The sequence below is a fragment of the Arvicola amphibius genome, chromosome 4, assembly GCF_903992535.2.
Source record: "Arvicola amphibius chromosome 4, mArvAmp1.2, whole genome shotgun sequence".
Taxonomy (NCBI): Eukaryota; Metazoa; Chordata; class Mammalia; order Rodentia; family Cricetidae; genus Arvicola; species Arvicola amphibius.
The window spans coordinates 28,002,406-28,016,489 of record NC_052050.1 but is presented as its reverse complement, the minus strand read 5'-3'; the positions used below and the strand labels follow the sequence as shown (position 1 = coordinate 28,016,489).

At 42.0% G+C, this 14,084-nt stretch overlaps 1 protein-coding gene across 1 annotated transcript in view; it reads left to right on the top strand.

The window, feature by feature from the left end:
- The window catches only part of Ca10 (carbonic anhydrase 10), a 489,514-nt gene that overhangs the window by 385,807 nt on the left and 89,623 nt on the right, over positions 1-14,084 (top strand). The window contains exon 4 of the mRNA XM_038328538.1: positions 2,504-2,689. Within this exon, the coding sequence (XP_038184466.1) occupies positions 2,504-2,689 (186 nt within the window). The remainder of the gene's footprint in view (positions 1-2,503; positions 2,690-14,084) is intronic.

Genomic DNA, 14,084 nt, shown 5'->3' with positions numbered 1-14,084 from the left:
CCCCTCATTTCCATGAAGGAACTTGTGTTATATCTGTTGTATGGTTACAAAACTGAAGCTTCATGAAATTAAATCTTCCAGAGTTACATAGCTGGCAAGGTGTGGATTGGGAATCCTTTGACACCAAAGACCCCAGTTCTTACACTTGCTTTGTGTCGGTGTGTTTGCAGAACACTGGGGGAAATGCAGATGAGCATGGGAAGTAGGCTTTGATTGAAGTGCTGCTCAAATATGCAACCATTTTCTTTAGACGTATCAGATAATTCTGAAGAAGGGGTTTTTTGAAATGTGGGGGTTGTCAGTGGTACAAGGCATCAGGCTATACGGACTCAGGACAGCTGTTCATTGGTGGTGCAGTTAGAGCTCATGATTCCCCAGCATGTGAAGAACATTGCAGAGGTCCGGCTCTGATTCTTGGGAGCCACTTCTCATAGCAGATGCATGCTGCAACACATAGCAAACACTCTCAGAATTTGCCTAGTGAGATGCCCCTAGATTGGTGAGCTGTGTCAGCCACGAGGATACGTAACCCACTGGAAGAGTTGCAATGATTCCGCAATAGACTACATTTTTGCCATAGACTGCTTGCAGTTGTTTTAAAGTGATATTGAATAGCAGGTCATGGCCTAGAAATATTTGTGTTAGTAGAAAATATCATTAGTAAGTCAGATATAATACATGTATGTGAAAATAACATATTGATGCACACATGTATATGACAATCTCATAAAACATATATTTATGAGTATGAAAAGTTTGCATACCAAAATACTAGTGCCATTTGGTTAATTCTGAAATTATGACTATTCCCTAAACTTTTCTGTTATATATACAATATAATGTCTCTATATTATTCTAATAATTAGAAAAAAACAGATTTTATTTGATAGTAGAAGCAATGTCAAACCTTAAACCATTACCTACAAAGAAAGTCTGGAGCCTAAAAGAGGTATATTCTCCTTTCATCTTAGGAACTAGCTGTATACATGCTTGAGGCTGGAGAACAGAAGAAACTTTCTCCTAGATCACTTGGTTACAAGGAACAGTTGGCTTTAAAAACAAATGCCAATAAGATGTAAAGTATTTGATAAATGCAGTTCAGGTGCCCTGAAGGAACTGCAGAGAAGAGATGCTGAGAAATACAGGATTCTAGGGATTCTCCTCTGTTTACCCACTTGCTCACTCTCATTCTTTCTCACTCACTCCTCCCTTTGGCCATCTGTCCCCACATGGACCACGCCTCACAGCAAAAAAGCAAGTTAATAGAGTAGTGAGCAATCTAAGAACTAAACTAATGTCATACAAAACAAGGGTCAGAAAAGTAGAAGGGGAGGCCTCTGGGCAAATATTCAAAGACCAGATCTAATAACATTACCAGACATTTCATTAAGCTAGGCATAGTGGTGCATAGCTATAGTCCCAGAACTAAAGACCCGAGGACTGGGAGTTTCAGACATAAAAAGACCTGCTCTCTAATTAAGGTCACAGATAGACAGCCAGATATTAGGTTATAGATGATTGATAGATGATAGATAGGTAAATGATTGATTGATTAACCAGCAGATAGACAAATAAATGGAAGTTACATGAAGTCTCTATGGAATTGCTAAGAGAAAACTATATGCCTAAAGGATCAGAGTAAATAGGGTAATTCAGCATCCAGTAACTTAGAAGCAACCCATCAAATTTCCTTCCAAGTCTCCCTTAAGCTCCCCGGGCTAACCCAAGAAAGTAAGGAAGGCTCCCAGATAGGAATGACACGGGGTGACTTGTAGAGCTGTGCTAAGGTCATAGAGCAGAAAAATGAGGCTGTTGATTCAAAGAAAAGGACATAAAGGGAAGGAAGAAGAAGCACTAAGTTTGGTAGTGGAAGGAACTGAAGCAAGATGGGACTGGAAATGAGAAATAAGGTTTAGATGTGAGAGATGGGACCCCACGTGAGCTGAACTCATTCTGTGTGATGTCTGCTACCAGGATGGGAGAGAGATCTAATCAAGACAGTTTGACTGAGTGTATGAGACTTCAAAGTGTATCATTCTCCCACCAGGGCTTGCTCCTGGTCACCCATGGTGGCTTTCTCATCTTTCACTTGGCTCCCTTAAACTCTCTGTCCACTGCATTCTCTGACTCCTTACACTCAAGACTTTGAACTTCTACACCATCTCTACCTTCCAAACAACTATGATGAGAGGGGAAAACTAATTTTTATAAGGTGCAATATATAAAATAGTTGTCACAGTTGCCGAAAAAGAAATCTCTGAAGTGCCTCCCTTCAAAGTTCCTGAAAGATAATGTGACTTATGCCTCACCAGAACTACATTAGAATCCGGGTGTGGAAGGAAAGCCCTCTGAAGAGGCTGCCATTCCCTTCCATACATGTGGATTTATTCTGATGTGTTACCCTCAGAAGATATAAATGCCATGGGTCTACCACGCACCTCTCTGGGTTTGAGGAGAAATGGAAGGAAAACCCCTGTCTGACCTGTCACCCATTGCTTTGTAGGTCAGTGGGACCATGTACAACACTGGAAGGCATGTTTCCCTCCGCCTGGACAAGGAGCACTTGGTCAACATTTCAGGAGGGCCCATGACATATAGCCACCGACTGGAGGAAATCCGGCTACACTTCGGGAGTGAGGACAGCCAAGGGTCCGAGCACCTCCTCAATGGACAGGCCTTCTCTGGGGAGGTATGTAAATCCACCAGAGTGTTAAGGTTTGGTGCCAACTTATAAGATTTGGTGGTGCCTGTTTTGATCCGAAGTAGAATCACAGATGGGAAGGCTTCCCTTGACTCTGTGAAAAGAGGAGGTCCTCACCTCTTTTCTCCATCTTTTGCATCCTGGATTACAGGTTACCCAGAGAGGCTTCAGTGAAGCAGTATTTCCTTACTAAACCCTAGCACATGTCTCTTGGAACTCAAGCTCTGACACATCCGAGAGCAGTGGTTCTCAACCTTCCTAAAGCTGCGACTCTTTAATACAGTTCCTCATGTTGTGATGACCCCCCACCATAAAATGATTTTGTTGCTTCTTCATAACTGTAATTTTTGGTACTGTTATGAGGCATAATGTAGATATCTGATCTGTGACTCCTGTGGGAGGTTGAGAACCACTAGAGAATTATTTAAGCTCAGCCTGGAGGGATGGCTCAGCCGTTAAAGGCTAGGCTCACAACCAAAAATTAAAGATCAAGCCCTCACCTTTTCTGTGCCTCTTCGCTTTTACCTCTCTGGGTTATTGGTGTCTCATGCTTCCCATATGACAGCATAGCTCCCTTCTGGTGAAGTGCGTCTTACTTGTCTAAGCATACAGTGCACTGAGAAATCAATGTCAAGGAAATGAGTTTGCCTGAAATTCTGCTGAATGGAAATTTCATTGTGCCACACCTGTGATGGTGAGTGTCGTCATGTGCCACCATCAATTCAGATAAAAGTAAATCAAAGTAATGCAATGAACCATAGCTTCAGATGAGATAACAGATAATAAGGTTTATCCAGATTTCATCTATGATGGGATACTTGTGACTTATTTCACTCTTTATACCTGTGAGTAACCGAAGGATCACGAATCCTCATGCGGTAAGTAACCAGTAAGTAGGTTCCTAGTAAGTCTCAAGAACTGACGTCAAAAAGGCTTTAAAATTATAAGAGTGTCCATTTAATGGAGTCTTTTTATTTTGTTATTTAACGGTATGGTTAAAATCTGGCATTTTTAAAGGTGCTAAGGCTACGTACCATCAAATAGACCACAAGTTACAGAAAGTCATGAGCCAGATTTTGGTGTGCATTCAAAATGCATAGACTAAGAGTCGGTCCAGAGACCCTACTAGTTACTAGGTTACATGGATTTAAAAACAAAAAAGAAGAAAGATCTCACCCCAAAGGAGTTCAAATGGGACTATATTCAAATCATTAAAGTATAATGTCATGTTGAAATGGAGATGTACAAAAAAGCCCTGGCCACCTCAAAGAAAGTCATGATGCATTTTACTGGAAGAGGTCAGGGGAAGCTTCATAGGGGAGGTACCCTTTGAACTGGGCTTAGAGAGAAGCAAAGAAGAATAATTTAAAAATATCAGCTTTGGAGTCAAAGGGCCTGAATTTGTAGCCCCTGCTTTGATACAATACCGTGTTATCTTGGGATGTCATGTGATTCTTCTAAGGCACAATTTAGACACCTCTCAAAGATATTTTAAAATTTTAGTGGGATCCCAGATGTAAGGAGTGCTCAATTGATAGACTTTAAAGAAAAGATAAAGCAGGAACTGAGGGATAGGACGTGAAAGGGGCCTCCAGGCATGTCAGGGCACTATGTATTTGAGACACTGCATGTAGATCTCACGCGGTACTTTGTCTATCATCTATTAGTCATGGCTGCATAGACAATGGGCTTCCGCTACAGGGTGGGAGTCTCTCCAAATCTGTAGGGGGAAATGTGCTAGGACTGATTAAAGATGTCTGCTAAAAGTAACCAAGTAACAGAAAACTCCTATCCAGAGCCACAGGCCCTGAATTAGAGCACCACTGGGAGTATAACCAGAGCAGGCTAAAACCTCTCAATTCAGAGGCACTGGAGAAGGCCAATCTCAAGCAGGAAATATTTAAAGAGGAATTAAAGTCTTCCTTATACTAATATATGTTATTTTAAAGTTTGTCGCTACTTTATCTGCTGACTTACTTGCTCGTTGGTCATGATTTCTGCTCTCTATTGTCATATGTCAGCACTTAACACAGCAGTGCTTCAAAGCAGAAACACCATTTAAATGAGTGGGTAGAAATATAGATGCATACAGTTAAAATCTTTGGTTTTTTTGTTTTGTTTTGTTTTGTTTTGTTTTGTTTTGTTTTGTTGAGACAGGGTTTCTCTGTAGTTTTGGAGCCTGTCCTAGAACTAGCTCTTGTAGACCAGGCTGGCCTTGAACTCACAGAGATCCGCCTGCCTCTGCCTCCCAAGTGCTGGGATTAAAGGCATGCACCACCACCGCCCGGCTACAGTTAAAATCTTTACAGTCTTTACACTGTTCCGTCAGGGCTTAAGTGGAGTGGTTTGTAACGTGTACATTAACAACTTATATTTTTGAGTGCATCTTAATGAATACATAATAATTTAACCTCTTAGCATATTAATTTTCCTAGACGTATTACAAACCACAGGGACTAGAGGCTTCAAAGAATCTACATTTGAAAGTTCCCAGAAAGACAGACATGGTGATAGGTGTCTGTAACACCAGCATGAGGGAGGCAGACGCAGGATGATCGGACATTTGAAGTCAGCCTGCGCTACACAGCAATGCCTTGTCTCAGAAAATAAATAGATAAAAGTTCCCAGGTGAACCTGATTGTGGTCCATTATTAACTGTTCTTTAGTGCTTATTAATGAAAACATTTAAACAGAGCAGCAAATAAGAAATAACAAGGGCGGTAGGCACCGTCTAAACCGATGCTCCAGTCCTTCCCCAGAGCAGATGAACTTGTATCTCAGGCAGTGTACTCTGGGTCTGTATATTCCCAGGACATACCAGTTAGCAACCACCATGCCAGCTATAGGAAATGCTCTGCTCTGCCCGAAAGTCCCACTTTTCTACAAAGAGAAAACTTAACACCTCCTTACTGTGAGGAAGGGAAAGAGAGGGACCTAATAGTAACTGCATCTTGAAATGGCAAGCCGGGGTACAGTGCAGACTGAGGAGACTGAGGAACAGCTTCCCAGGAAGTAGGAACACACATCGGGTCTCTCCCTCCCTCTCTGTTACTCTCTCTCTCTCTCTCTCTCTCTCTCTCTCTCTCTCTCTCTCTCTCTCTCTGTCTCTGTGTGTGTCTGTCTCTGTCTCTCTCTCTGCCTCTCTCTGTGTGTCTCTGTCTCTCTGTCTCTCTCTCTCTCTCTCTGCAGAGCAGCCCCAGCATCAGTACAGCTATGTCTTGCCCTGGGCAGATTACACTAATGTCATTGCGTTTCTCCCCAAGCCCCTCAGTTTGCATATCTCTAAGCTGGTATGGTTTCATTGCTGGAAACCAGTATTTTGGAGGCTCTAAGTAATGTCATTGAGAATCACTGTGTACAGAGTTGACTTTTGAGATAATTAACCTGTCCTAGTGAACAAGAAGAGTAGAACACCTATGCCACATGAAGGGCCGATAGAGGAAGCTGCAGACAGAAGCCGTTCAGCTTAACACATGTTCTAACAATGGGAGCTATCTATCAATGAAATGAGTTTGCTTCTGAAAATAGTGAATTCCCATTGTTTGATTTATTAAGTCCTGACCACATATTAGCCAATGGGGAAACTATTAGTTTTAATGCACCTTCTAATTACTAAACTCTACCAGTCCATACTTTCTTCCAGTGACATTCCAGTGAAAAAGGCAAATATTTATCATCCTGCAGCTTAACTTTTCCTATTTCTTTTGTATTGTCTTCAAAGCCTCCCCTGGTCTCTATTTCTGGCTGTCCTTCGAGAGGTCCCAAGAAGACACTTCTTGCAACAAAGCATGGGTTTACTGTGTTGACAGTGCGTAATCGCATTGCCATCTGCCCCATCAATCGATGCTAATCATGATGAGTCAATTAATATCAGGCGCTTTCCTTGGCACACTGCAATGGTCGCTATCTGAAGAGCTGCATATTAACTGTAGCTTTGTCTAATGAGGTTATTATAATTGATGGTAATCATTTGCTTTGTTTTTATAAAACTGTGTGGATGTAAAATGACATTAACAACTACATATTTTTGTAAAAAATTATTAATGTCCTACATGAATAATTCCTGTATGCCTTATTGGGGGTTGTGATAAATGAGCATATTCAGGGATTCAAATGTCTTCATTTTTTTTAAAAGGTGAGAATTAACTGTTTTTAATAATCAAGCTCCTTAGCTAGCTAATCATTCCAAGTGCTTAGATTAATATCTAATATAAAGTAGGTTATTTGTAGGATGAAACAAAGGATAATATTGGGAAAGAATCATGTCTGTGGATTAAGTTCCAATAGTGTGGCTAGACAAAAAAAAAATCTTTCTTACTTGGGAGAAATTGGACAATTTCATCTTCCAAACCTCCTTTGAGTTCTTCATTCCCAAGGGATAAAGTAGCTCCCTGAAAGCTGTACTGGCCACTTCACAGGGCATGTATGACCCAATCTCTGATTCATTTTCTCCTCTTTCCATGTCTGTTGTACTCCTGCTAGGTGCTAGGCTCTGAGCACGCAGTACCCAATTTCTATTCAGAAAAGCCACAAGTCTATTGAGTAGTACATATATAGGGTACACATGTATTTACACACATACTTATATATGTGTATTACATACTGTACATGGTTGTACACATTGGCAACGTGGACATATGTGAGGTTTATTCTAAGAGAAACTGATGAAATAGCTGTCCTGGATCATAATAAGAAAGAATCATGAACGGCCTTTCAAATCGTCATGCTTGCTGCTCCCTCTGAAGGTGAAGTAGCAGCATTGACCTTCCTGGATCCCAGCCTCTAGAGTCTCCCAGTTCTGCTCAAAAGACAGGGAGGGAAAGTCCATAGTGTTGCTATGGTGATGTACATTGTACTTTTTGATTGAATAGGGAGACTAAAAGTCACATGTGAAATATAGGATGGATCCATTTTTTTTTTTTTGCGTCTCTGAATCAGTAAAAGAGACTCTTTCAGAATCAGTAGCAGAAACAGACAATGCAGCCTCATTCTCTTGAAGGAATCAATTATCTGCATCCTTGAGAGATAACTTCACATAAACAACACGAATTGGTAGAAATAAAAAACTAACATCAAGGGCTGCAGAGATAGCTCAGCCGTTAAGGGCTAGGCTCACAACCAAAAATATGAGAAATTAGCACCACGGTGTGCTGACACGTGCTAGAGTGTGGTAAATGCTGAGGAACAACAACTGAGAACCAGGGTCCCAGTAGGGACAGACTGCTGTAGGATTGGGGGAATGAACGACAATATGTCTAGCATTTGCTGATTTACTGGGACATCATGATAGAGATTCTTTATTGGCCTGATTGGAGGTTAAGGTGGAATAAGAACTAGGGTATTTAAATGTAACAAGAATATGGATGATAAACATGGAATTGCTACCGTATGTCATGTGCCGCAAGAACGCTCTTTGCTCCACTCTGAAAGCCAGATTTATCTCTCCAACTATCATTTACCTAGTTCAACTTCCCTCCTCCCATCCAGTAGGGTTCTGCCTCTTCTCCACCTCCATAGAAAGTTGTATATCCCTGCTCTCAAGAACTTGGGAAGCATTTCCTTGTGAGTCAAGTTAAGCCAAGGAGCTAAGAGTGGTTTACAGTTTTAAAAAATTGTTTACAAAAATAATGAAAGAGAATAACAGAAGTAGTAGGCAACAGAGATCATATGTGTCTGGAAAAAAAAAGATCAAAACATTTATTGCCCATTTTTGCATTAAAAATGCACTCCCTCCAACCAGTCTATGATGCTGCCCATTACAGTGTGCCTTATACCTGGTTCTTCTTGTTTTGTTGGAAAAGATGTTCTTTACTATTGGGAATTTTTGTTCTGTCACTGCTGTATTCCCAACACTTTGTATATTGAGCACATGAGGGCAGTCAACACATGTTTACTGCATGAAAACATGGATTATCAGTAAACCCTTTAAGCAAAGAGCTATTTGTCTTTGGACACCATGTGCCTAATGCAACGTTCAACATACAGTAAGTGCTTAGGTAATGTTTGTGAAATGAGTCATTCAATAGCTGAATGAATAACTCAATCAACTGTCAGTGTCCCAGGGACAAAAGCATTATAGTTTTTCCTTTGAAATTCTGAATTGTGTTACATTTTGTGAGTATACAGGAAATATCAACAACATTCAAATTGAAGCTGGAGGGACTGGAGAGATGGCTCAGGGGTTAAGAGCACTGGCTGCTCTTTCAGAGGACCCGGGTTCAATTCTCAGCACTCACATGGTGGTTCACAATTATCTGTAACTCCAGTTCCAGGGCATATGAAACCGTCTTCTGGCCTCATTGTGCATCTGGTATACACACATGAATACAGGTCAAACCACACACATAAAATAAAATAAAAATACGTAAATAAAATAAACTGGAAAAATAGAATACTTCAATAGAAGCTGCCCAAAGGCCCAAAGCTGCAAATACCCTTGAAAACTAGAGAGAGAGAGAGAGAGAGAGAGAGAGAGAGAGAGAGAGAGAGAGAGAGAGAGAGAGAGAATTGTTTGTAATTACATCTTCTGGAATTTTCATAGGAGGAAAATATGTTTCATGAAAATTTTAAAAATATATTTATAAAGTACCAGTCTATTTCTATCCTTTATAAGGTGGATGCCACAGAATAATTAAGCAATTAAGTGTCACCCTGAAGGGATTTCAGATCCATTAGAGGGACAAGGCACAGACTTGGCTCACAAGTAGCTGCAGAATCTCTTTGCCAATACCTGGCCACTGTCAACCTGCTATGTAAGTAACTTCCATTTATCCCATCACCAGACTAGATAATGACTATCATGTGCTGTAGTGAATAAGACAGCTACAGATCCCTGTCTGTGAGGTGTTTCCAGTCCAGGGGGGAAATACAAATAATGGTTAATAAAAATAGTAAGTGAATAAGTCTGTGGCATCTGAATATGGCAAAAACTATGAGGACTTACTATGGGACAATGGTCTTGTACCCTTTAAAGATCTTTCACTTTCTTTCTCATGTTCTCTCTCCTTCTGCTCCTCATCAGGACCTTGGGAGCTCAGTCCGGTGCTCCAAGGTGGGGCTCTGTCATTTTCTTCATCTATCGTCAGGTGGAGGTTCTATGGTGATATGCAAGAAATTCATCAGTATGGCTATAGGAACTGGCCTTTTCAGGCTCCCTCTCCTCAGCTGCCCAAGGAACTAACTGGGGGCGTCTCCCTGGAAACCTGGGAACCCCTCTAGGGTCAAGTCTCTTGACAACCCTCATGTAGCTCTTTAAATTCAGATATATGCTTCACTGCTCTCATATCCACCCTTCCTATATCCCAAGCACCCCATTCCTCCGAGCTCCCCCCGCTCTCCCCTTCACACTTTTCTCTCCCCATCTTCCCTTGGCCCAGTCTTGCCCAACCCTCAAGTTCCCAATTTTGCCTGGCGATCGTGTCTACAGCTGGCGACAGATGGGGAAGGTGACTGAGCCCCACATTGGAGCACTGGACTGAGCTCCCAAGGTCCCGATGAGGAGCAGAAGGAGCGAGAACATGAGGGAGAAAGTCAGGAACGAGAGGGGTGCGTTCACTCATGGAGACGGTGGGACAGAACTAATGGGAGATCACCAACTCCAGTTGGAATGGGACTGATGGATCATGCGACCAAACCCGTCTCTCTGAGTGTGGCCAACAGCGGGGGGCTGACTGAGAAGCAAAGGAAAATGGCTCTGGGCTCTGATTCTTCTTCATGGACGGGCTCTGTGGGAGCCTTCTCAGCTTGGTCGATCACCTTCCTGGACCTGGGGGGAGTTGGGGGGACCTTGGTCTTAGCATAGAGTGGGGAACCCTGATGGCTCCTTGGCCTTGAGAGGGAGGGAGGGGAGGTATGGGTGGAGGGGAGGGGAGGGAAGGGGGAGAAGGAGGGGAGAGAAAGGGGAGAAGGAGGGGAGGGAGGGGGGAGGAGGAGGGAAGGAGATGGAAATTTTTAAATATAAAAAAAAAATAAACCATGAGAAAAAAAAAAAAGATCTTTCACTCATATTTGTTTAATAAAATGCTGATTGGCCAGTATCCAGGCAGGAAGTATAGGCAGGGTGACCAGAATAAGAGAATTCTGGGAAGAGGAAAGGCTCACTCTGCAGTCATCACCCAGATGCAGAGGAAGCAAGATGAGAATGCCTCACTGATAAAAGGTACCAAGTCACGCGGCTAACACAGACAAGAATTATGGATTAATTTAAGGTGAAAGAGTTAGTTAATTAGAAGCCTGAGATAATAGGCCAACCAGTCTATAATTAATGTAGGCCTCTATGTGTTTCTTTGAAACTGAACAGCTGTGGACCGCATGGGACAGAAACCTCTGTCAAGTAGGACTTAAACAGCAGAGAAAAGAGACAAAGAGAGAAGCATGAGTCACAAATCTAAACAGGGTAGGCAGTGTGGGTCCCACTGAGAAAACAGCAATTGTGAGGTTGACAGGGAGATTGTCCAAGGACCTTCCTGGTGAACACAGTACCTCGCATAGTAGCTCCAAAGTAAGAGAAACCTGAGAGCATTTACACAATAGCAGAAGCAGTGTGAGTATGGCTGTGAGGACTGGAGCTGATGGAGGGCACATGGGTCCTCCTGTAATTGACACTATGTGGACTTTAGCTTTTATCCTCTCTCTCTCTCTCTCTCTCTCTTTCTCTCTCAGAGCATGCTGGCAAAATTTCTGTCTTTTAATCAGCAAACACTAGTTCAGTGAGTTTGTTCTTAATGTGAGCTCCTCACCTGGGGTCATGAAGGTGCAGGATCATATAAGCAAGAATACCAAGGTTGGATTTAACCCTGGACTTCTGACTCACAAAACTGGTTTCTCTGTAAACTCCACACTAGAGGCTATTTGCCTACCTTCAGCTCTAGTTCAGTTGGCAAACTCAAAAGCTGAAAAGCCAGGAAGGCTCTCTTTAAGAAGCCGGTGATCTAGCAGAAGACCCTGTCTTCCAACCAGTCTCAGTGTGGGTTGTACTTCTTAGAAATATCTCCCCATATACATAATGAGCTGTGGGCAAATACTGCTGAACAAAGAAACTGAATGAGTAGATGAAGATAATATAGACTAGAGCTTTCAAAGCACCTAAATTATGCCCAGTATGTTATAATCAAAATTCTATAGTCATAATGTCAACCTTAATGAAGTTAGTGTCAATATTAACAGAGATTTTTGGATTTATATGTTAAATTATTCACAAATTCAAGGTAAGTGAATTCTTCAGGGCACCTGGGAAGAGGAGTGGAATAGCTGAGAGCTAGTGTGTTAGAATAATTCATTTCATTTCTTCATCTCAGCCCTGGAATCACTCCCAAGATCAAGATAGGGAGCTCGTCTTTGCCAGTGCTAGAAGCCAAATTTAGAGTACTGGGAAGCAGTCCTACCCAGATTGAGTAAAGTGGCCTTTGAGAAGCTTAGCACGTAGAGATTGAGATCCCAGATGCTGGCCGTGCACAAGACAAACACAACTGTTAGAGGGTGGTGGCCCCTAGGGTTTTTCTTGGGATGCTTTTATAACTATGTCTGAGAAAGGAGAGCTCAGTCCTTTGAGCAAATTCCTGGATTGTCCATTGTAGATGCTCATGGTGGGACAATCTAAAACAGAGGACATTGCATTTGAAGGCAGTCTGCTGAGTCACAATTCTACCAACTCCATCTTAACCTGCATGTAGGTCTTGTCGGGCCCACAGGATATTATAATGGCCACCATCCTCCTCCTTTGAACTTACATATCCTTTTGTATTGTCCCTCTAAGGCAAGCAGGAGTTGCTGTATCATAAAAAAAATTAAAAATTAAACAGACACTTAGAAATGAGAATTAGATTGAAGTTCAGCTTCAGAACTGACTGGCACCATAGCAACCATCACTGACATCATCTCACAAGTGTTGAATGTGGTCTTGGTTTATTGAGAAACCAGTGAAAGGGAACTAGAAAGATGGCTCAGCAATTAACACTCACTGCTCTTTCAGAGTCTCTGTATTCAGTTTCCAGCATCAGGGGTTTTGCAATTGCTTGTAACTCTAGCTCCAAGAGACTTGAAACCCTCTTCTGGCCTCTGTAGGCACCTGCACCCATGCCATGCACATAAATTCACACAGGCACATACACATAAATAAATTAAATAAATAAATGTATCTTCAACAGAAGCCAGTGGCAGCACACCTAAAGGATGAGTAGTGCTCTTGGCACCTCTGTGAACTCGCTGGACTTCGAAAAAATCTCATTTCCAAAGTCAAGGGAATGAAAATCAACTAAGAAAGAATTTCTTAAGTTGAATGACTTACTCGTGGTTGTTCTGACCCATATCAACAGTTCATAAAATCTTGAAGAGGTTCAAGAGGTTCACCTTCGACGTTAACATGCAGACTTGGTCATGAAACATTTCTGGTGGCAGTGCCAGGAGCACCTGTGAGGTCAACTGTTCCAATACACCTGCAGAATCATCCCCAAATGCCAGAAAAGGGAAGAGACAAGCTAAAGGTCACTAACCTTCAGTGGTAGAATTAGGAGCAGATCCTGATTTTCCTGACTCAAAGTTTCAATTTTTAATGTGCCACATTAAATGTACAGTTCTACCAAATTCCAGGATTCAAGAGACATTTTACATAATTTAGTTGAGTCACCCAGTAGAGAGTAAGACTATCCGCCAAGTCATATTTCCTGCATCAGCAAGCAGAATGCCATTACACAGGCATTTATAGACACAGCCTCAAAACAGCAAAGACATGAGCCAACTCTTTCACAAACATAAGCAATTGAAAGTATCTACAAAAGATGCATCTACAAGTCACCAATTTACTCCTCCCCCCCCCCCAAAAAAAGGACCAACAATGTCAAGCCAAGTCATAAATGGGGTTTGGTTGCAAGAAGTATAGAAATAAAGCTCAGAAAACTCCAGCCAGAAACTGTGGTCCTTCAAGATGCTTCCCTTGGTCTCAGGAGAAAAACCCATCACACTGTTGCATTAAGTGTAGCAGGTTTTCTTGGACCATCAGCACCTAAACCATGATCTATTAATTATGAATATCTGGCCTTAGCTTAGGCGTGTTTCTAGCTAGCTCTTTTAACTTAAATTAACCCATTTCTATTGGTCTATGTACTGCCTTGAGTCACGTTTACCTCATCTATGTACTGTTTTCCTGCTTCCTCCATGTCTGGTTGACTGGCCCCCAGCTGCTGCCTGGCTTCCCTTTTCTCTCTGCCTGCTAGCCCAACTGATCCCTCCTCTGCCTAACTCTTGGCCGCTCAGTTTTTGTTAGACCAATCAGGTGCCTTAGGGAAAACAGCGACACACCTTTACATGATTAAACAAATGCAGCGTAAACAAACACAACACATCCACACATAGTTAAACAGATACTCCATTCCACAACAATTAAGTA